This window comes from Pseudorasbora parva, chromosome 20, assembly GCF_024679245.1.
Source record: "Pseudorasbora parva isolate DD20220531a chromosome 20, ASM2467924v1, whole genome shotgun sequence".
In the NCBI taxonomy this organism is placed as follows: Eukaryota; Metazoa; Chordata; class Actinopteri; order Cypriniformes; family Gobionidae; genus Pseudorasbora; species Pseudorasbora parva.
In genome coordinates, this window is record NC_090191.1 from 21,690,121 (window position 1) to 21,715,477 (window position 25,357).

At 35.2% G+C, this 25,357-nt stretch overlaps 1 protein-coding gene across 5 annotated transcripts; it reads left to right on the plus strand.

Annotated features, from left to right (window-relative positions):
* Positions 1-1,153: 1,153 nt before the first annotated feature.
* rbm17 (RNA binding motif protein 17) lies at positions 1,154-22,755 on the plus strand. 5 transcript variants are annotated; one of them, XM_067428143.1, is made up of 14 exons: positions 1,154-1,265; positions 1,625-1,773; positions 2,499-2,615; positions 2,954-3,120; positions 3,308-3,373; positions 6,063-6,178; positions 6,344-6,394; positions 10,241-10,367; positions 10,679-10,830; positions 11,055-11,114; positions 13,507-13,583; positions 15,466-15,564; positions 15,659-15,731; positions 22,178-22,755. In XM_067428143.1, the coding sequence occupies exons 1-14, from the start codon at positions 1,181-1,183 to the stop codon at positions 22,279-22,281; spliced, it is 1,443 nt and encodes a 480-aa protein (XP_067284244.1). In that variant the 5' UTR covers positions 1,154-1,180; the 3' UTR covers positions 22,282-22,755. The 5 variants fall into 5 exon arrangements, with proteins under 5 accessions (XP_067284244.1, XP_067284245.1, XP_067284247.1 ...); XM_067428144.1 differs by having other exon boundaries at positions 11,061-11,114; XM_067428146.1 differs by lacking the exon at positions 11,055-11,114.
* The last annotated feature ends 2,602 nt before the right edge of the window (positions 22,756-25,357 follow it).

Below are 25,357 nucleotides of genomic sequence, written 5' to 3' on the forward strand. Positions count from 1 at the left end.
GGCAGACTTGGCATTTCATAGCATCTGCCTTTACAAAAACTCATATGATGTTGCAGATGTTATTAGATGACTTTGAATAGTGTAACCCTTTTTATTTGTGTGGGTAATGGTTCTAATCAAATCCTCATCCAATGCACAGCAGGTTGTGTGCATGGATAATCTGCAATTCATAGCTTTCATTATATGTTCTTCAGCCTCAGCTTTGCTCATGTGCTTCAGCCCTTCTGCATCTACCATGTGCTGGGAAGACCTGCCCAGATCTCAGCAGAGATCTGCTTGGTTACAGACATCCTTCCTGTTATATTCTTTTGTGTTCAGCAGAACAAAGAAATGTATAAAGGTTTGTAGCAACTTGAGGGTGAGTAAATGACAGAATTTTCATTTTGGGTGAGCTATCCCTTTAAGGATACCTAATCTTAGTTTAAAATTTAAAAATTAAAATTATCCAGTGAACGTTGTCATAATTGTGATGCGGTTCCAGAGCAAGTCATCTGATATTTTAAGCTCAACATATGAATCTAGCAAAAAACAACCAACCAATGAAATGCACCTATAAAGGTATATACGTGGCACACTCAAATATGACACCCAATAAATATAAAACTTACGGCAAACGTGGACACGTCAACCAAAGTGTGCTTTGTTACGCAATGAGATTATTAAATTGCTGTAGCTATAACCATAGATATCCATTATGGATATCTATGGCTATAACTTTTGTTATAGCACTAAGTGCTAATCTGTTTAGACAAAAAAAAAAAAAAAAAGAAGCAGTGTTATTTACTTTCGTATATAGGCAGGCCTACTCAGCTTATATTGGATCGGGGGGGGGGGGGGGGGGTACAATCTTACATAGCACTTCCTTTAAATAAGACCAAATATTCACCGCGGTCACGTGAGCACCCAAAACGTTTGTTTACACTGACTGTATTTTGAGTTTTCTTTTTGAAAGTTTTGTGAGCTCTGCAGATATTTTATTTTATATGTTATACCCGATTGTTCTCTTATTACCTGACCACTTTTATGTATTTTTTATTTATCCAGAACAGACTTTTTTCTTGTTCTAGTTTTATTTAAATGTGTGCATAATTGTTCAATCTTTGCATATAAAAGAAAAAAATATATACAATTATATACAAATCCAACTGGCTTCGTGACGCAAGTGCGTTTGGCGTAGGTGATGTCATTGGTCCGCGACATTATTCTTCTAGCATGTTATGCTAACCGACAGTGCGGACCGAGTAGAGGGTTTATTTTCGTAAAAGGTGTGTATCCAGATTCAGATATTTGACCAGTTAAAATGCATGAGTAGTTTAAGTTCAGACAATAATCGTTTAATATATTTTTATAGTAAAATAAGCATTACAAGCCGTCTGGAAGTCTCTGGAATAATGCTAAATGTATAAATACGTTAATACTTCACTGCAATAACCATATTTTATCATATTTTTGTAACGTAAGTTCTAGCTGCAGGTTAATTTAGTTTTATGTTTAAAATGCAGATACACGTCTCACTGACAACTGGTGTGATACTTTAGCTTTTGTTTCGTAGCACACTGATGTTTGGAACACGTTTAACGTTAACGTTATATTTATAATCCTGTTTCATGTTTGTGTATTTCAGTGTTTTTGCTTGGGAAGGAGGTAAAAATGTCTTTATATGATGATTTGGGGGTCGCGACGAGCGACACTAAAACAGAAGGATGGTCTAAGAACTTTAAACTGCTTCAGTCTCAGCTGAAAGTGAAGAAAGCAGCATTGACACAAGCAAAGGTGGGAAATGCCACAATCTTATATTAATAACTGGAGAGTGTAAGTTTCAATGTTCCCAGTGTCATGTAAAATCTGAAAATATTAGGGAATTTTACAGTTATGATTAATTAATACATTTATTTAATAAGGATGCATTAAATTGATCAAGTGAAAGTATAGACATGTATAATGTTGCAAAAGCTTTAGTTCTTTTGAACTTTCTATTCATTAATAAACTTTGATAATATTTAATGTTTCTTGAGCAGCAAATCGGCATATTAAAATTAATTCAGAAGGCTCATGTGACTCTTAGGCTGGAGTAATAATACTGAAAATTCAGCTATGAATCACAGAAAGGTGCTGCACATTGGTGGTGGTTGAGGAGATTCCACCTTCTATATGTAAAGTGCTTAGAAAAGCACTATATAAATTTAACAAATTTTTATTATTACAGAAATAAATTGCATTTTAAAATATATTAAAATAGAAAAAGATATTTAAATTGCAAAAATATTTCACAATAATACTGTTTTTGCTGTATTTTTTATCAAATAAATGCTGCCTTGGTGAGATTAAGAGACTACTTTGTGTGTGTGTGTGTGTGTGTGTGTGTGTGAGAGAGAGAGAGAGAGAGAGAGAGAGAGAGAGAGTTATATTTGTACACAAATATTGGGAAAGTTGGAAATGAATTCTTGATGTGGAAAGTCGAAATTGTGACTGACAAATAAACCTGACTTATTTTGCAGACTCAAAGGACGAGACAGTCAAATGTTCTAGCTCCAGTAATCGATCTGAAGAGAGGAAATGCCGCGGACGACAGACAGATCTCTGACACGCCTCCACACATCGCTGCAGGGATGAAGGTCGACAACATGTATTAGTGTCTGATTATTGGCATCTAAGGCAGCACGATTTAGGGAATTTTATTTTTAAAGCTCCAGGCTAGGTGTGTTTGAGTTAGTGGCCAACAAATTTGTGATTATGTATCAATGGCCATGTTAACACCTGGTGCATTTTGGTCAATCAGATCACAAGTAGAAAAGGGAGACACATGTCTGTTCATCCACCAAACTCAGACTAGACCTTCAGATTGTTCTGTCTTTAGTGTGCTATATCTTTTCAAACAAAGTGGTTTGTTAAACTAAGTTGCCTTCTTAGAATATTAAGTTTCATTTTCTTTGTATGTGTGTGTCCATTTTAGGACACTGTGTCAGGTGGGTTTTCATCCGGAGATGTGCTGATTCCATTGGCTGATGAGTATGACCCCATGTTTCCCAACGACTATGAGAAAGTGGTGAAGAGACACAGAGAGGAGCGACAAAGACAGAGAGAACAGGAGCGGCAGAAGGAGATTGAGGAGAGAGAGAAGTATGCATTAACTAGGGCTGCACGATATTGAAGAAAAATGCCATATGCGATAAATGATGAGATATTCTTATACGACACGATGCAATGGTGATTTGTGTGTTGAATACATTTGAATTATGTTCAAATATATTTAGAAACTGAAAATGATATAACCAAAATACATGTTTTACATTCTATTTTTTTTAAGAGAGGAAAGCATCTCTACAACCTCTGAAAGTCTACAACAGTGTTTTACTGTAGCATTACATAAAAAGTAAGTGTCACTTTAACGTCAGTGTAAACCAGGGGTTTCAGGTAGGCCTACATTAGATTTATTTAATTAAATTGAATAATCAAATGTAAAAATAAAACACTGCTTCACTATTTAAATTAAATATACCCCCATTTTTATTAAAGCTACAAAATATATTCCGTCAGGAGCAGTGATTGATTTTCTCTTTGTCTGTTGTTGTTTGTTTAACATTAAGCACACAGACAGAAATAAGTTTATTAGGCTGCTGTCACTTTAAGAGCTGTATGGATCCAATATATTGTTACATGCAGGCTTTCTTTCTCAATTATTACTTCACTTACGACTAAGCTTGCAAAGGGGATGAAAAAAATTCCAGTACTTTTCCAGAAAGTTTCCAAAAATCCTGAACATTTTCACAAAAATCAAGGAAGGTTTCTGTAAACTTAGCAAACCCTACTTACGACATAACTGATTGTGTTTACGTGAATACTCACCGAGATGGCATTTTGAAACAATTTTGTGTGTGTTTGGCCATGTAAGCTGTGAAAGAGAACTGAAATCGGGATTGCGCTGACACTGATGTGCTTTCACACTGCCAGCGATTGTCGTGCGCAGATGAACCGTGGCGTGTGCATGACAAATACAGACAAAATGTATCATTCTCATGCTTTGATTTATGATGGGCAGCATGTATCTGCTGCAAATGTGACCGTGTTACCCTCTGTCCCAAACAAATATACAGATAACCTGCTGTATATAGGTGGTTTACATGATAAAAGTAACATTAAAGTTAAGATGCCTCTAGATGTAAACATTTAAAAGGGTCTGACGTTTGGGAAAAACCCTCTGGCAGGGATGTGTTTTCGTGTATTTTTTATTTATTTTTTATGAACATTTTTTCACAGCGCAGGATGTAATGTGGTGATTGTGAAACAAACGGAACGCTTCACTACGTGATTTCATTGTGAAATGCTATTATTTCAATCAATTTTGATCAAGAAATATCCACTGTGGCTTTTTCACCATGAGCAGCGTGGCAAAAATTGACTCTGCACCGAAACGATCGAGGCACTACAGTTTCTGCCTCTGCGTGCGGTGTGAATGCTGTAATCTGTTAACATGGGCGCAGAAAAAATATACGGTCTGTTAACGAATGCGGTGTGAAACTGGCCTGACAGGCGGCTTTCCCTGCTTTTTGTGGCGAATAACATTAAGCATGTCAGACTTATGTATTAGTCATGTGTCCCGTCTATTCTCTGCTGTCTGCGACAACCTAAAACGTAGACTTTTCAGATTCTTTTGTATTAAAATCATTGTATTAAAATCAAATCGTGATATGTACATTTGCGATGTTCTGATAATTTCAGTATGTCATGCAGCTCTTGCATCTACGATACTTAAAGGATTAGTTTACCCAAAAATGAAAATTCTGTCATTAATTACTCACCCTCATGTCGTTCTACACCCGTAAGACATTTGTTCATCTTCGGAACACAAATTAAGATATTTTTGTTGAAATCCGATGGCTCAGAAAGGCTTCCACTGGTCACAATGTCATTTCCTCTCTCAAGACCCATGAAAGCCACTAAAGACGTTACAAAGCCCGACTCACTACAGTGGTTCTACAAGCATTTTATAAAGTGACGAGAATAGTTTTTGTGCAAAAAAACAACAATTGAATAGCGACTTATATAGCTATGACGGATTTCAAAACACCGCTTAGTAAAGCTTGGAACCCTTAAGAATCAGTATATCAAATCAATGGCTCGGATTATCAAAGTCACGTGATTTCAGCGTTTTTTTGGTTTGACACGCTATCCAAATCATGAATCGATACGCTGATTCATTAAGTTCCGAGGGTTCAGAAAGCTGTGTTTTGAAATAGGCCGTCACTATAAGTCATTGTTTTTTTGGGGCACAAAAACTATTCTATTCGCTTCATAAAATTATTGTAGAATCACTTTGGTGAGATGGGCTTCATAGCGACGTCTAGTTCCTTTTATGGGACTTGTCATTGTGGCCAATAGAGTCTTTCTGAGCCATCGGTTTTCAACAAAAACCATTTGTGTTCCGAAGATGAACGGAGGTCTTTCTGGTGTCGAACGACGTGAAGGTGAGTTATTAATGACAGAATTTAAATTTTTGGGTGAACTAACCATTTAAATGATTAGTTCACTCCAAAATTAGAACTTCCTGATAATTAACTCACCCTCATGTCATCGGATAAAATTAAGGTTGTGTACCAAAGACGAGTAATAGTTCACTTTAGAATTAGAATTTCCTGGTAATTTACTCAACCTCATGTCATCCGATGACATGAGGGTGAGTAAATTGTCAGGAAATTCTAATTCTGGAGTGAACTAATACTTTAACATCCACTTAAGGCTTGTTTACACCAAGAACATTAAAGTTAACTATAATGGTAACTATATTACTGTCCACTCCAATGCTTAATAATATTCTGTTTATTTTAATTTTGCAATGCAGTAATGTCGTCTGTTTCTTCCCAATTCCTACAGAATTAGAAAGATGATTAAAACGCACATAATTCCAATCAGTTTCGCGAATCGATCCAGAATATGTTTGTTTTTATTCCATAAAATCCGATTTTTGCAGCCTGTCTGAACACAGCCTTAAACATATGCCTGATCTGCAGCCGTCTTTGTTTTATGGTTCATTGTGTTGTGACCGTTTTGCCCCTGTCTGTTAGGAAGCGTAAAGAGAGGCACGAAGGAGGGGGAGCTCCAAGCGGATTTTCACGTTTCCCCAATCCCGAAGGCGAATCGGATGAGGAGGAGGACTATGAGAGAGAAAAGAGGAAGAGGAGTGAGTTCCCTTTGAAACATTTCTTCATCATTTTCTTGTATATTGTTTTTTGTCATATATTGACAGTTGTGATTAGATTAGCCAATATGTTAATACCATGTTTAAACAAGGGCCCTTGATATAATCATCTGTGTGGTTATAAGATGTTGTTCATATGGCATACAGATATGGGTGGAGCTGCCATCGCCCCTCCGACATCACTAATGGAGCGAGACAGTAAGTAAATCCCATAGACCTTTTAAGAACCTTCATTTTCCTGTTTTTCCGCATTCAAAATCAATATACACTGATGAGCCTAAACATTATGGGTAATGTTCCCTCTAAGCTGTGCGTGCTCACATCTGCGCTCTTTTGATGCCGTGGCCAGAAAGAATAAAATGCCATGCAGATGCAAAATGAGGGGAGAAATCCAGTTGATTGTACTTTAAAAGGGAAATAATTGCAGCGCTCTGTTCAACTGCTATAGTGTTAGATCCGGTGAATGCGGTTGACAGGTTTTATAGAAATAGAATGATGTTGTGGGTAAGTGGCAGTGAGTCATGTTTGCGCTCCAAATAGCTCGATGTGAAATAAAACGTCATCGTGTTTTAAAGAAGAGTGGCTTGAATTAGTGGTGGAAATAACGGATGATGGGCACAGCATGGTAACAAAACAAAAATTTACAGTTACACCCACCGAACCACTGAATTTACACCAACCACAAGTGTAGCTAGCAAACTCAAAACACCAGTAACACACATATGTTTAAAGAAAATTGTGTGTGGTTTGGGTTTCAGAGATGTAATAGATAACTATAAAAGAGTTCACAAGTAAAAAAAAGAGTTCACATAGCTATTTGATCTATTTAAATCAGTGGGGTTTTTTTGTTTGTTTTTTTAATAAATTGAAGCATGTAAAGTGATATAATATACTATATTTACATTTACATTTAATCATTTAGCAGATGCTTTTATCCAAAGCGACTTACAAAAAGGGGAGAGCAGTTTAAATACTTCAATTAGTTTGTATATTATATCATAGACGGTTATAATTACATTATATTGTAAGCCTAATAAAGAATTAATCTCACAAGGGGATTTCTAGAGATCCTTGCCATTAAAAAAACAAACCCTGATATAGAAAATATTGGAAATTCATAAGCTATAAACAACTTTAACTTTGGTTAAATGCTGCCTATTGCCAATAAAAACAATCTCAGTGTAAATGCTAAAATTTATATACTGTAATATATATTATTATAAAGAATTTAACTGTTTTGGGAGAGATTTTAATTAGGTTTTTTGGGGCAGTAAACAGCATTGTAAAAAAAACCTACATTGTGCTTAATTTGACTTCTTAACTAACTGTTTAAAAAAAAAAAAAAATATATATATATATATATATATATATATATATATATATATATATATATATATATATATATATATATATATATGTGTGTGTGTTTAAATAAAATAGAAAATAGAAATGGCACATTAAAGTTAAATGTTATAACTGCATGATGAAACAATTTTTTGTGTGTGTTGACGTTTGCAGTACAGTGGTCCGTTCTTCGTACCACACTTAATTTGACAGATCCCAAATCTTAGATTCTAATTTCTGGCTAATTTGGTTCTTCAAAAAAATTTGCGGATTGGATTAAAATATCTTGATAATGTTATCAAAGATTACTGTGCGTTCTTGAGTTCCCTGAAGAGGGCAGATGCATCAGAGCTGTTTACAGCGTTTGCTCTCTTTCGTCTCTATCTTTATCAGGAGTGATCAAGTTACTGATTGTGTCACTCAATTTGTCATATTTTAGTCAAAAGTTCACACTCACCCGAAACAGCAAGAGAAGGAGGGGGCGATCTTTAACCAACACAGCTGTGGCGTGATAAAACTGCAAAGGACACTTTGACACAAAGGACACAAAAAACGTCACACATTGCTGGTCTATGCCAGTTCGGGTCACAATTTTTATTTTAATCGTTCCAGATGCATCCCTGGCAAAGAACTCCTGGATCTATTTTCATTTTGTTTAACTTCTATTTTATATTTTATTCCCTCACTGCCTGATTCACTAATTTCTAAACTCTAAGTCCGGGGGTCCTCTTATCAAAGATGGAAGAGAGAGCGCAGGTTTGCGATGCCTACTGGACTCACACACCGTTCCAGGGACGTTCTCCTGTAGGCGTACTGACGGCACTCAATGCCCCTTTCTTGAGTACGCTTCGTTTTTGCATTGTCTGCTACCGTTAACCGTAACAAAGCCATCTTCCATTCAGATAACCCTATCCAAATAATAAAAACTTCCGTAGGCTGTACTTGGCCCGGTTTTGATGTAAATGGGCACTAAGTTACAACTTGTGCACTACTAAATATTTTTGCGTTGCACCATTAAACTTAGTTGAAGCATAAATCTACATATAAACAAAATATTTACAGATGCCTCCGATCAAGAGTATTGTTTGGAATAATAGTAGAAAGACTGAACTGCATAATAAGCTCTAAATAATAAGCTCTTGTTTTACATGACAAACATTAATTCTTTACACGTAAATGGTAATGCTGATATTTACACTTATATTTTAGGAGAGAAAATGTTATGTGAATAGATTACTTTGTTAGCGGCTCTTTAACATGAACCAGTGCAAACAAAAAACCTGCAGCATCTCTCCCATCACAACACTCCGTTTTGTCATGATGTCAAATAAAATCAGTCATAATCAATAAATGTAATTTCTTTTCATTATTTATTTATTGATCCTTATTAGTCATTTCATATACTGAAAGCTTCTGAATGTTATTTATATGTAAAACACTTAAGTTATTTATAGTTAAGTATCGTATTTAATGGAAACGTATTTTTACCGTTGGTTACGTGAAGCAAAATAAGTAATAATAATGAAGGATAAACTGAAATTCAGGGCATTTAAACACAACTTCTGCTCACGTATTTGAAGGCTGCTATTGGATCATTGAGGATAAACGTCATATTATGCGACTACACATAATGCATATTTCACATAACAGTTGATGTGTGGTGAGCGTTCTGGCGCAATATGGCTGCCGTCGCATCATCCAGGTGGATGCTGCACATTGGTGGTGGTTGAGGAGATTCCCCCCTTCAATGTAAAGTGCTTTGAGTGCCTTGAAAAGCGATATATAAATCGAACACATTATTATTATTATTACACATAACTTTACAGAGAGCTTACGACCTACTAGCTAAGTTCTGCCTTAAGAGCAAATGGTGCGACCGAAAAAAGTACAGAGTTTGTTAAAAATTAGCTAGTAGTTACTAAAGCCCTATTCACACGGGACTAATATTATCTGGGGACCTCTGGTAATTTGTAATAATTGCAGAGAATGTCTGTGATCTTAATCCCATTCAAATTTCTTAATCCCGTGCAAATTTTTATAAAGTAAAATTTCCCCGCAAATTACCTACCATATTTCGCAGAACACCGAGGTTCTGTGATAATATTAGTCCCGTGCGAATCAGCATCTCTGTGATTTGGCCAGGATTAGGCGGATCGTATATATAATTTTTGCAAGGTTTGTTTTTCTTGTGTGCATTTCTATCTTTATCTTTCACGAAGAATGGAGGCTGCATTCATAATGCCCATTGTTATGAATTCCCGCACAGATTACTTTCACTTTAGAATGAGTACCAATTTGGGAGCAAATTGCTTGAATGGTGTATTTAATATTAATATCAATACTCTTCTTAATGAAAAACATAACAACAGTACAATGACAAGCTCGCTTAAATGGGCGCTTTCACATTTAGTTTTGAAACTGAATCTTCCGCCGTATATTGTCAGATCCCCACTCGTGATAAATGAAATCTGACTCCTGCAGCTGGTCTGACATCTTGTTGTCAGATACCACAGCATACCTTCAGGGGTCTTGTGGAGTCCTTAACTCGGTACATCAGCGCTGTTTTGGCAGCACGTGGAGGTCTGACAGCATAATGTTATGGCTCGTCACTGTACGGTTTTGATAGATTGTAGCTTTAGTATCAAATTGAGTTATGGCAAATGGGAGTAAGTAAAAAAACTGTGTTTTTTGTCGTGACAGTATCATATTCATATGACGAAGATGGTCGCCAGAGGTCGAAAGCTGCAATCCCACCTCCCACTTTTGATGACTCAGACAGACCACGATCTCCTCCTGGACCAACTAATACATTCCTTGCCAACATGGGGTGAGAGCCCTTACAAGTGACACAACTACATTCAGAAACAGTCATTATGATTTATAGATATAGGGAATGTTGTTACTGGCCACTGTTTGGACAACAACATTTTGTTTCTTAATTTACACAGAATTTAGATTTCCAGAAAATGTAGATCCACAAAAAATATTATTTTAAAACTGTAAAATGTTTTGATTTAACAAAATAATGAATAAATCTTGCAATATTTAATATAAATGAAGGTTTAACAATGCATTTAGATTTCCAAATAACTTATTTTAAATAATTGAAAGGTCATTGTCCGTTTCTGTGTTTTTCAGTGGTACTGTGGCTCACAAAATAATGCAGAAGTATGGATTTCGGGAAGGACAGGGCCTGGGGAAACACGAGCAGGGCTTGAGCACAGCACTCTCAGTGGAAAAAACCAGCAAGCGTGGGGGAAAGATTATTATTGGAGACTCAACAGAAAAGAGTGAGATCATGCATACACAAACACATAGTAACCATGTACAAGCTCACGTCGCAAATCAAAACAAAGGTTCTTTTTTTTATGTTCCTTGTTATTTCGATTATCATGTTTGTTTTCAATTCCATGTTTTGTCATTTGCGCAACCATGTACCCACTGTGTGAGTGTATCATTCGGTTCGTTCACATTTGTGTGTGTGTGTGTGTGTGTGTGTGTGTGTGTGTTTCAGCATCAGCATCAGCATCAGCAGCCAGTCAGAATGTGGCTGATCCACATGGCTCTAATTCAGGTTTGATTTTCTTTTATTTCCTGTTTTTTTTCCATATCAATCATTGCTTGTTTCCCTCACTGCTTTACACTACATGAACACAAAAGAAGAATCATATTTATATGCATATCATTCTCATTTATATGCACCAGTATAACATTACATAAACAATTATATTTACATGCGTATACAGTACTGTTTAAAGGTTTGGGGTCAGTGAAACATTTTTTAAAAAGAAATTATTGCTGTTTTCATCAAGAATGCATTTAAATTATTATTAAATGTGACAGTCTTTTATAATGTTATAAGATTTCCATTTCAAATAAATGCTGTTCTTTTGAAATGTATTCATTAATGGAGTACTAGAAAGTTAAAAATAAATTAGAAACCGTATAACATGTTTATAATAAGATAATAATAAGAAGAAGAAGAAGAAGGAGAATTGTTATTATGATAAGAAAAATATGATACGGAAGCCCTGAACAGCCATGGATAATATTATTTTGATCACGACTTAATTTTCTTGTGATCTCAAGAAATCAATAGTTGTTTTCTCGTGATCACAACCTTTTTTCTCATGATTGTTTCATTCTGAAATACTCCACTGCACTCAACGTCTACTGTTACTATAGCAACAAACACAACTTTCACGCATCTGATCGACGGATAAACCGTGAAAAGCAAAAGCGCAGGGGGTGAGCCTTCAGAAGGACGGCAGATTATTCTGTAACTGTTCTATGTATGTTTTATTTTATTCTAGTATCCTACTTTCCTGTAGGACAGGCTGTGACTGGTATCATGTGCGTTCCTTCTAGCCTTGCTATTCCATAGAGGTGCAATACTCCAGATTTCTAATAACAAACAAACATTTAATCCAGCTGATATAATACAATCTTGGGTTGCTGTTTGAGAAGAGCGTTAATGTATATGTGTGTGGTTTGCTACAACCAAATGTACAAAATACAACAGTTGGTCCCACTTTATATTAGGTGGCATTAAGTACTTTGTGCTTACATCAAATAATAAGTACAATGTACCTACTGTGTTTAAATTGTATTGCAACACACTTTTGCTGATACTGAGGTGGGATACGGGTAGAGTTAGGGACAGGTGTGGTGATATGGGTCAGTTTAAGGGTAGGGTCAGGTGTAAGGGAAGTGCCTATTGTGTAATTACAAATGTAACTACAGAAATTAAATACAGACGTAATTACATTACATTCAGGTATTTTTTAAAATGTATATACAATGTAAAAACGTGTATGTACACAAGTGCGTTGTATCAAATGATTAATTACATAGTTGTTAAGGCCACCTAATATAAAGTGGGTCCCAATAGTTTGTTACACAGTGTCACTGAATTAAAATATAGGCTGCTACACCTCTATATAGGCTATAAATTATATTTCTTATCAATAGGCTATATACATTGAGTGACACACAGTTTATTGTGGCAAACTAAGTTATATAGGCTGCTGATTAAAATGGCATCTTAAAGATGCACAAAAGTTTTGTATCATAGTGAACGCTATTGCTATTATAGCAAACTGATCACATTTAACCATTTAACATTAGTTCAATTAATTGCTTAATGCACACAGTACTGCGCAAATTATGGCAATCATGAAAGGTCTTCAACACGTTCAATATGTACCAATATAACAGGTGAATAGGCTATACCGCACCCCATCAGTTAGTTGGTTCTATACTACCACCTGTTGGCACAGTTGTGTAACTTAGAAAATATTAATTTTTGATCACGATAACTTTTATCTCAAGATCACAAGAAAATATTTTAATAAAGTTGTGATCACGGGGTAACAAGACAGAATTTATTTTTTATCCTTAGCCTTTCAGGGCTTCCGTAAGATGATGATATTAATAATAAAAGTTTTGTGCGCATCAAATCGTCATATCAGATTGATTTCTGAAGGATCATGTGACAATAAAGACTGGCAACTGAGTTTTATCATCACAGGAATATATTACATTTTCAAATATATTCAAATAGAAAACAGTTACTTTAAATTGTAATTTTGCACAATATTACAATTTTTTACTGTATTTTTAAATAAATGCATGCAGCAGGCTTGGTGAGCATAACCATTCTTTTTTTTTATTATATTTTTTTCTTTTCTTTCTTTTTTTTTTATTACAAAAAATAGTTTTCACAACACCAAACTTTTGAACAGTATATATTATAGTACAGTGTATATATTTAGTAATACTTTTTAATACACGAGAAATGCCTTAAAGAAACACGAGTGATAATACAAGCAAATAGTTTTAATTTGATTCATTGGCATTCATTATATTACTGTTATCCAAATAAAAAGAAGCTCACTTTTCTATTATTTGAAGCTGTATGTTTTGATATTTGAAATGTAAATTGAAATATGATATTTGTTTTTCAGCGGATGCATCAAAGAAAAATGAGGCCAACCCTCTTACAGAGATTCTCAAATGTCCAACTAAGGTGGTGTTGCTGCGGGTAAGCTGTCTCAACCATACTAAAATAAATAGAGCTTCATAAATGTCTGTTTTGGAAAGCACATTGAGACTCTTGGGATACTAGAATGCCAATCGAGTGTTCCATTTGCATGTTACTAAGCTAATAACACAATAGTCTAATAAGAATAATAATTTTAATATAATAATTTAAAACAATAATATTTATTCTTTGAGACCCTTCATTATTGAATAAAGTGTAAGTATTTGTAATTATCTTTTAAAATTGTTCACACCTTTGGATGAAATTCCTTTTTTTTGTGATGGATTCATGCAATGTTTTCTTACATTGTGGTAAAAATCATGGAATATAGCAGCTCCGACATATGACACAGTCCCGGCAAAAAATACATCTAAAAATATATAAAATAAAAAAAACAAAAATGCCATCTTGGCAGCATCTTTTTTCCCCATTTATGTTAAATAACTTATTTACTCAACAAGCCAATCCCCAAAATGTTTATCTGCTTACCCCCAGGGCATCCAAGATATAGGTGTGTTAGTTTCTTCAGTTGAACACAAGTGAAGATTTTTACTCCAACTGTTGCTTAGAAATTAGACCCCTTTGACATGCATTATACGAGCAACTCATTTTTGGGTGAACTATCCTTTTAATGCAGATTAATCACATCCAAAATACAAATTTGTGTTTGCATAATGTGTGTGTGTGGTGTGTATAATTATTAGGGATGCCACAATTCTCAATATAATATTGAACCGTTCGGTACGGCATTCACGGTTCAATACGCGCTTGTGAATTTTTTTTTCTTTTTTTTTCCGGTTTTGCATTTATTTAATTATTTATTTATATTTATCTCCATTTTAAATATTTCTCAATTTATTTCGGCTATGTTTGAGCCTGTGAGTCTATGCGTTGATATAAGCAAATATTTGATCATATGCACTAAAGTTAGGGCCTTGCCGGTTAAACATTTAATTTGCGTTTTACATGCGCTGAGCGCCCGTGCCTGTCAAACACACGTGATTACTGGACTAAGTAGTCTTACTGCACTAATACTGTCAAATACACACATGGTTAACTTATATAAACACAGTCTGTTATGTCTAAAGTGAAAGTAATATCGCGTTTGTCTGTATGAGTGATTGTGAACAGTTGTCCTTAAAGGGACAGATCACCTCTAAAATTAAATTAATAAAATCGCTCACTGCTTTTGAATAAAGTAATAATACAGTAGCTTTTAAACAATATATTTTAGCCTACATTTATTCATTCAATTGCATACTTAAATGCTACTGTTCATCTCTGAGCTGCCACTGTAAATCTTTATATATATTAATTTTATATTATACAATACACTAGGAATGTGTACGTTTTTTTTTTGTTAAGTTTAAGTAAGGTTTTTCAAGTCTTTTAAGTAAAATAAAGAAAGAGTATTACAATAAAACCTTTTTCTCCTTAACATCTTTCTGTTCCTGTCACCTAAGAATAGAATAGCAAAAAAAACTAACTGAAAAACCGTGGTTAAAAACCGAGGTATGCATTGAACCGTAGGACTAACTGTATTGTTGCATCCCTAATAATTATTATGTATATATAAACACACGCTCATGCATGAATTTATTTATTATATACACACAGTATATACATATATACACAAAGATTTCTTAAATGTTTGTGTGTGTGTAAATATACATAATAACTATACAGAATGCACAAACATATATTATGCAAAAAAAAAATTGAAAACAGTTTGACAGCCCTACAGTCCTAGTACATTCTGCCCCTTTTTAGCCAAAACTATTTTTGAAAACCGTTTGACAGCCCTACAGATCTAGTACATTTCTGCCCCTTTTTAGCCAAAACTATTTTTTGAAATTAATCTGCACATAAAAACTGTGTGTAGAACATGGTTGGAAGGGGAGAGGTGGACGAAGACCTGGAAGCCGAGACTAAAGAAGAGTGTGAGAAATATGGGAAGGTCACCAAGTGTGTCATCTTTGAGGTGAGGGTTGTGTCGAGCACATCTCGAATGCCGCTGAAAGTTTACCTGCTTGAGTATGTAAGCTGCAGATGTCATCTCTCGCTTTTGTTTTCAGATCTCGGGTGTGACTGACGACGAGGCCGTTCGCATTTTCCTGGAGTTCGAACGGGTCGAATCGGCCATTAAAGGTGAGTGATTAAAGGACAAACTTGAAGTTTGTGTGTCGGTGGTCTTTATTTCAAGCGCCCCAGATCTTTCTTAATAAAGCAGGTAAGTGTGTGAGGGCCATCCCTTAGGTGTTACATCACTCGGCTTGTTACATCACTTCCTCAAGGGATAACAGACCAAACCAGTTTTCACTCACTCACTTTCAAACACTGACCGAAATATTAACAAGCTGGATATTAACTCATTCTTCAAAGCATTTTTATTCTCAACAAGGACAGTTTTAAATGAATAACTTGATTTGTATATTCATATATTATTTACAGAGTATATGTACACATACATGTCCACCGTTCCGGTCAAAGGTTTGGAAAGTTTTTGAAAACAAACTTGAGCTCAACAAGCTTGCATTTATTTGATTAAAATACAGAAAGAATTGTGTAATATTGTGAAATATTACTACACTCTATAATAATGGTTTTCTATTTTAATATACTTTTAAAATATGTGTTGCAAAACTGAAAATGTGAAACAAAAGCGGAATTTTCTGAATCCTTATTTACCATTCTAAAATGCTGAGTTATTATCAATGTTGGAAAATTGGCTTTTTTTTTTTAATAACCTGTGATTTGTATAACCTGTGACTTTTTCAGGATTCAGGAAAAAGAACATCATTTATTTAAAATGGAAATCTTTTGTAACCATATACACTACTGTTCAAAATGTTGGGGTCAGCCATTTATTTTCTTTCTTTTTTTAAATAAATATTTTATACAGTTTTATTCAGCAGCGATGTGTTAAATTCATAAAAAGTTACAGTAAACACTTTTATACGATTTATATTTTGAATAAATGCTGTTCTTTTTAACTTTTTATTCATCATAAAATTCTGAAAAAGTATAACTATTTCAAACCTTGATAATAAATCAGCATTTTAAATTATTTCTGAAGGATCATGTGACACTGGAGTAATGTCTGATGACAATTCAGCTTTGCATCACAGAAATAATTATATTTGAAAGTATATTAATATAGTTTTTTTTTTCTCTGAATTTTTGAATAAATAAATGCAGGCTTGATTAGCATAAGAGACTTCTTTTTAAAAACATTAAAAATAGTAATGCTTCCAAATTCTGTGTATGTATGTTGATTGTCCTAATTATTATTCTTGAAAAAGAACAAGGAAAATGCACTTGTGAAAATGAATAAAGCAGGTAACTTCATCAAGCATCTGAAACCATTCATAGAGGACTGAAAATAACAATGACACACTTTGATTTCCTTTGGGATACAAATAAAGTAAAATATACTTAAATAACTACAGGGCTAATCTGCACCATTTGAAAAAAATACAAATAAATCACATTTACTATACAGCAGCCCAAAAAAATATTTGAACACTTTAGCCAGCCCACACTTAAAGGGATAGTTAACCTAAAATGAAATTTACGCACTCTCAAGTCATCCTAGGTGAATATGAAATTCTTTTTTCAGATGAATACATTTGAAGTTATATTTTAAAAAGTCCTAATCCAAGCTTTGTAATGGCAGTGAAATGGATCCAAAAATACACCTTCCGTATTACACTTATGAAGAAAGTGTAACAGTTCAAAACGCTTACACTACATCCAAAGTCATTGTTGTGTTTTTTTGTTAGTTAGTTACATGTTTTTTTTGTTGTTGTTTTTGTGACTTGGACTCGAGTCAGACTCGAGTCATGAATTTGATGACTTTGGACTCGACTCGACAAAATGTACAAAGACTTGCAACTCGACTTGGACTTTAACATCAATGACTCGTGACTTCACTTGGACTTGAGCCTTATGACTCGAGAAGACTTGCTACTTTTTGGCCATTTTTCTTTCACACGACCGCGCTGCTCTCAGAGAAAAAAAGCTGCACCTGTATGCATGCAGAGAGCACGCGCGCTGCCAGCACGAGTCACGACATCCAATCACCGTAGTCCCAAGTTGGTTTGATTCGACAGTATCCATAGCTACCAAGTCCGCGTGTAACACGTGACTTTGGGCTTCTCTTTTTGGCAAGTCGCCGTAAAAAATCTCGAATTGCGGGGTAGCGGTTTTTTGGGCTTATTTGAAAAAAATGTGGTTGCTTGTTAGGAAAATATGACAAGCAACTTCGTTTCTTTACATTTATGGTCGCTGTTTTGTCCAAATACATTGCCTGACACTGTCTTCTCACAGCTAATAGCCATAGTGCAACGATACAAGTGCTGTAGTCATTCGTCCTCATACATCTCGCCTCCTTCCCTTCATTGAAGAAAAATCGCGTTCAACGTGCAGGCATGTGATGTGATGTTATAAATGTAATGATAGTTCGTAGACGTAAATAGACGAATACATTTTTTTTTTTCAACCAGCAGAGATGTACAGAGATGGAGAGGAAACAGGGAGGTGAGCCACCTAATTTAATCTTAAAAATATTTTTTATAATGTAGGCTATTTATTATGACTATTATTATTTGGCTATTATAAAAATAAAAATAAATAATAAAAAAAAGTATAGGCTACTAATAATAACAGTAGGTATGGTTCGAATGTATATTATTATAAACATGTCTCTATATTGCAGCGCTCTCAGTGTTTTCCTGGGCACTAACTCCCAATCATAGACTGTAAAAAAAGTGCATAATAATCCTAAATAGTAGCTATGTGACATTTGTAATTTTCAATACTATTTAGAGCAGATTGCACATTGACATGCAGGGCTTATCCTTTTTATGGTCTATAGTGTGCATGTTCACCACTGCTCCTTATATGTGTGCAATAACTCCGACTGGAGTTACCATATTCCCTCACGTCCCTTTTTCTCTTTTTCAATCTCCAAACCTCTTCTGTTTACAGCCTTTATTGCAACTTGAAGAATTTTGTAAAATCCCATCTCTATTTGCTTTTTAAACTCCACGAGATTTCAGTTTAATATGTTGCAGGCTCATTTATTGATAAATTATTGATCATAAATTATACTGATGATAATAAATAATATAATAATATTGGGCTCGTTTTGGGCCCCCCACCCCTCTGTATTCTTCATACCTGAGAAGAATATGAAACAGATGTCAGAAAATCCCTTATAGCCTCACATGTTGTATTTGAACTCTTTACTCATATCAATGTTGTTGTGTTAATATTCATTGTCTATTATACACTACGGTATACGATAATATTTCAGTTTCAGTGTATGCAATATTAAGAATATTTTCACTGCTTCAAAAGTCATAAGAGAGCCCTTTCCCTCCAGAAACTGAAGTCATATGCTTTATAGCAGTGGTTTTCAAAATGGGGACAGGGACCCCTGGGTGCCACGAGGGGACGCTAGGGGGGCCATGGCAAGCTGGCATAAAAAGTATGGCAAAACAAAATAATTGAATAAATTAAATTATTAAAGTAAACCAAATAAAACCAAAAATAAGCTAAACAATATTCCCATAATGGCCCTAAGTTTATGCTAAAAGGACCCATATCTATTTGAAAGTTGAACTGTTTTGCAATATGAGGTAAATACAATACAGGACTGAAGCTGCTGTGCATTGTTCTAGTGCAATATGCTGTTGAAATACAAGCATTTTCTGTGAAAATTTACATTTTCTGTTTTTTTACTGTATTTGCTTAATGTCATTGTATAAAAAGAGGTTTAAATAAATACAAATCTTACAGTCATACATGATTTGTATAATTTTTATTTCTGTGGTAAGATGACTTGAAATGACTCGAAACTAAAATGGTAGGACTTTGGACTCGACTTGAGACTTGTTGGCTTTGACTTCTGACTCGACTCGAGACTTGCCTCATCTTTGACTCGACTTGACTCGGGACTCGAGGGCAAAGACTTGAGAATTACTTGTGACTTGCATAACAATGACTTTGTCCCACCTCTGTCAAATACTGATAAGTGTCCAATTACTTTTTTGTGGGTCAGAATTTATTTTCTTTTTCTTAAAAAAAGAAGCATGTTATGCTCTCCAAGGCTAGCCTGACAAGCCAGACCCACATCAAGATGTTTGGTCTGGAAAATCACCATTGATAGGACTCAATCCGAGGGGGGGATAAACGGTTGTCTTTCAAACTCCCTCTGCACGGCATGCATGCAATAGGATAGCGCTACAACCAACCAGAGCTCGTTGAAAGATTAAACTTTCGCCGTATCCGGTCGGCAAATCTCAGAACACATCTTCCCTTCTTAAGAATGACTTCAGTGCCATTCTTTGTTCTTATCTCAGAAAAAAGCTCAACTCCAAGTCTTCCAGAGTCGCGGTCAAAGCTGATTCGAAAGACCGCCGTTCGCCAGTTTCTGTGTTTACTAGTAGCACACAAGCGCAACTCTGCCGTCATTATGTTAAGCCCCGCCCACCGGCTATACACGATGTGATTGGCCCGACCAGAGTTTGGCGTTTACAGCTCAGAAGTGTATTGAGAGTTGCTAGACGACACTCGCGGGCAGATTAGATTTGCTGCCGCTAGGGTGCGTCTAGATTTCTAGGCTACTCCAAGGTTGCATTCATTTAATTAAAAATACTGTAATACAGTTATAATAGTGTCACATGATCCTTCAGAAATCATTCTAATATGCTGATTTGGTGCCTTAGAATAATTGCTTGTTCTGCTTAAGATTTTTGTGGGAAACTTTATTAGAAATGTCTAAAGAACATTTTATTGAAATAGAACTCTTTTGTAACATCATACATGTATTCACTGACTAAAGTCCTTGCTGATTAAAAGTATTGTACTACTGGTGTTTGTTTGAAACGACCTGTTTGACGAGGGAGTGTTTGCAGGGGGGTTAAACCTGCTTGAAACAATCATCATTTTTGCAATTCAGCAGCTAAAATTATACACCCAAAGTCCCAAAATACTGTTTTTGGCCACTGTCAATCGGGTATCTGAAAGAAAAGAGAGCCTGAAAAAACACTTGTCATCACATGCAGGAACAACTGTTTCACTTCCCGGAGTAGGGCTGTAGTTTTAAGAACGCAGCAGTGCAAACAAATAAGTTTATATCTATTTGTTGGGGAGGCTTTTGTTTGTGGTATTTGTTTAAACCGGCTGTTGAGTCCCCCTTGTTTTTTTTTTAAGAATAAGGGCGATTTTTTTATTTATTTATTTTTATTCTATTTTATCATAGACCAGATCATTTTCAAGAACCCACTTCCTAAAATGGTTATCGTCATCGTCAGTCTAATGAAATCACATGGGGAAAACCAAATATTTGTTTAATTATAGATTTAGCAGCCAAGCAAGTCTTCTGATTCCTCTTTTCAGCTTTTTGTGGTTGGGCGTCTGCGTCAGCTCTTATAAACTGTATATTTGACTATATGATTGTGAAGTTTTCCAGGTGCAGAGTTCTCTCTTATTTATATTTTTGAAAAAAGCTATGCTCATCATCAAGGCTGCATTTATTTGATCAACAATATGAATTATATTTGAATTAAAGTAGTATTAAATAGTACAAATAAAAGTAATATTGTTTGGGGGGGGGTCATAATATTTAGTAACACTTTATTTTACAGTGTCCTTGTTGCATATGTTACATGTACTTACCCATAGTAATAACAGTAAATTAAGCATAATAACTTGCAACTAAATACATCTTGTTAATTAATTTGACTATTTATGATATGATATATAATTACACTGTAACAATGACACCTCAAAATAGAGTAACCTCATTTTGTAATATGTAATTTATTCCTTTGATCAAAGCTGAATTTTCAGCATCATTACCCCAGCTTTCAGTGTCACATGATCCTTCAGAATTCGGTCTACGACATGACGATTTGCAATAAACAAGAAACGTCTGTTTTCAATGTTGAAATCAGTAGAGCTGCTTATTTTTTTGTGAAAACAGTAGTGATGAGGAGCATTTATATCGTTATTGTCTTTTTATTTTTCTTCCTTTAATTCAAAATTGAGAACTTTTGCCTGTAACATGATGACAAATTTAACTGCAGAGACTAGGACAGGAAATACAACAGGAAATTAAATAATATCCTGGCAACGCTTTGTTATATTGAAACAAGCTCAATATCTTATTTCAAGACTATGGCCTTAGTATCTGTGTAACGTTTTAGGACAGTGCCATCAACTGGTCAGAAGTTATAAACTCTAATCCAAATGCTAAATCTATTCACAGCCTCTGAACTTCTTGTCCTAAAGTCACAAATGTTATTAACAAACAATTATCTTTCAAATATTGCAATTTGTGCTCATGGCCTTATAATTTCAGCTTTGTTAGGAATTGTACTATTATTTAATTATATATTATATGAAATTGTATATATTAAATATTTAGATTTAATGATTATTTTAATATATGAGTGATCATTTAATATATTTGTTTGTGTGACCTGATGCATTTTAATAACTATCTTTGTCTTTATTCATGTCTTTTTTTGGTCTTTTTGAATGTCAACATAACTATGTGCGCTGCTGTTGTTTTTCTCCCTCCTCAGCTGTGGTGGATCTGAATGGGCGGTACTTTGGAGGTCGGGTGGTGAAGGCCTGTTTTTATAACTTGGATAAGTTCCGTGTTTTAGACCTGGGAGATCAGGTGTGAGTGGGAGATCCAGACCTGCACAACCAGGAAAGAGTAAACACCAGGAAGAAGTTATGTCTGTATATAGCATGAGTAATTTTATACACCCTTGTAAAACATAAACTTATGTGCCCCTTCCCACAATACGTTTTGTAATGAGGATTTAATTTGCTCTTTTTTTTTTAATTGCTTCTAGTCTCTCTCTCTCTCTCTCTCTCTCTCTCTCTCTCTCTCTCTCTCTCTCTCTCTCTCTCTCTCTCTCTCTCTCTCTCTCTCTCTCACTCTCTCTCTCTCTCTCTCTCTCACTCTCTCACTCTCTCACTCTCTCACTCTCTCACTCTCTCTCTCTCTCTCTCTCTCTCTCTCTCTCTCTCTCTCTCTCTCTCTCTCTCTCTCTCTCTCTCTCTCTCTCACGTCACAGTTAAAAATATCCTTTTGTCCTTTGTGAATAATATGTGATGAAGAACCCAGAATTAAAAAATGCTTTTGGGAGAATATCTTTCAGGTTTGGTTCTGTTTTAAAGGTAAAATGTCACTTTACTGTCTCTGCTCTTCTAGACTTTCAAAACACGGCTTCAAGGGTTAGTTCACCCCAAAATTTAAATGCTGTCATTTAAACACTCGCCGTCATGTCATTCCAAAGACCTTCGTTTATCTTCGAAACACAAATTAAGATATTTTTGATGAAATCCAAGAGCTCTCTAACCCCTCCATAGACAGCAGTTTTAATTAAGATTTTTAAGGCCCAGAAATGTAGTAAAGACATTGTTAAAATCGCCCATGTGACTACATTGGTTCTATGTATTTTATGAAGCGACGAGAATATTTTTGTTCGTAAAAAACAAACTATTATTTTAAATTTCAATAATTTCTTCTAGCCTGTGTCAGACTCTTGATGATGTAGTGTAAACAGCGTAGTGCTTCCAGAAGGCCGGCGTTGTTCACATGAACACCACGATTCATACGCAAGAGTCGTTCTGCTGTAGAACTAGGAAGCACTGCACTTTTTACACTACATCAACCGAAATTGTTGAATAAAGTCGTTATTTTTGTTAGCTTTTTTGCACACAAAAGTATTCTTGTTGCCTCATAACATTAAGGGTGAACCACTGGAGTCACGTGGACTATTTTAACAATGTTGTAATACCTTTCTGGGCTTTGAACGTGTTAATTCAATTACTGTCTATTAGACATGTGCTGATTTTCAGTAATTCTCTTAATTTTTTCCAGAGCTGTATATATTTTTGGTGCATTGTATTATTGTATTTAAACATTGTTATTTTTGTTATTACAAAAAAAATTCTTAAAGCTGTTATGCTATGACAACACTTTTTGTGCAACTTATTTCAATATTGTGATATCGTATACCATGATAAAAGCTTCAGCAATTAATCGCAACATGAAAAATGTATATCGGCACATGCCTACTGTCAAAGGAAGAGGTCAGAGAGCTCTCGGATTTCGTCAAAAATATCTGAATTTATGTTCCAAAGATGAACAAAGGTCTTTGGAATGACATAGAGAGAGTAATTTGAAGACAGAAATTATTTTTTGTGTGTGAGCTAACCCTTTTTATGCAAATAGTTGTCTTCTCTAGTAGTTACTACATGGTTTTAAAGAAAAGAACAATTGCATACTGATGTTGAATGGGGTGATGATGAAGGTAATAATGAATGAGCCCTGGTTCATGATTTACATAATCAGACACTCTAAGAGTCCCTGTGCGAATCTAGAAACTAGGAAACCTACATTCTTCTGTTGTGACATAATGGCGACTCCCATGAGCCCTCACTCTGTATGATCCACACCCTATTGATAGACTTCAAGTATACTTTTTCTTAATGTGTGTCTTGACCCTAGTGGAAATTGGGTTTTGTGTGTTACTCAATAAAAGGTAACTTCAGTACATGCCAAGTTTTTCTAAAGCATCTCTGTAGGATGTTTCAAATGCCTAAGTGCATAACTTATAATATGTGTATTTTCAGAAAACCACGTACATGATGTTCATGCGGAATGAGTGCGGATATGTGTTAGACTGGGTCAGTGATGGTGTGATGTTCTGGTTCGGTGAGAAGAACGCACTTACGCAAGACGAAGTGCTGGGGAATAAAGTAAAGAATAGACTGAACTCCATGAGGATTCATGCAAACAGAACAGATCCTCATCAAATGACTCTTATGTGAGCAGAGTCTGAGACATGTCAGAACAGGGTTGAGCTGTTCAGGTCACAAGTTAAGCACTGGGGATTGAGTCGTTATGCTGTGTAAAATACTAAAGGTATTCTGGATAGTTGTAGATGGCGTCATGGCTTAGTTTGGATTAGTCATTTTGTCATTTGCAATTGACAAATCCTTGAAAGGGACTGTATGTAAGAAATGTATTTCAATTAAACATAAAATGGCTGTGATATGTCACTAGACATTAAGAAAGCATGTTAATTTAAAATACTCATCCCTGACAACAGTAGTCCGGCCAGGATATTGTCATTTAAAGCTACACTGTGTGATATTTCCCCCCCATCTAGCGGTGAAAAGGTATATGACCATCCAGTGAATATTAGTTTCTCTTCCTCTCAATTCTGATTTCATTTTAACTCCTACGGTGGCCGATTTAGTCCAAGATTAACATGGCAATCCCCCTCTTCACATTCGACACGGTGCCATTGAGTGTTAAAACGCGAAAGGCGAAGCGTACACGAAAGGGAAGGGTATGTCCCTCTTTGGCTAATGTACTTTCAAGATTGAGGGGCAACATGGCGACCGGCATTCGAACCCCTCACCCGTATGTATTTTCAATGGCATATTATAAACGTACGAGAGTACTTTATTATTTGAAAGAAGTAAATATACATTAATGAGCATATACAGTCTTGTTCAAAATAATAGCAGTACAATGTGACTAACCAGAATAATCAAGGTTTTTAGTATATTTTTTATTGCTACGTGGCAAACAAGTTACCAGTAGGTTCAGTAGATTGTCAGAAAACAAACAAGACCCAGCATTTATGATATGCACGCTCTTAAGGCTGTGCAATTGGGCAATTAGTTGAAAGGGGTGTGTTCAAAAAAATAGCAGTGTCTACCTTTGACTGTACAAA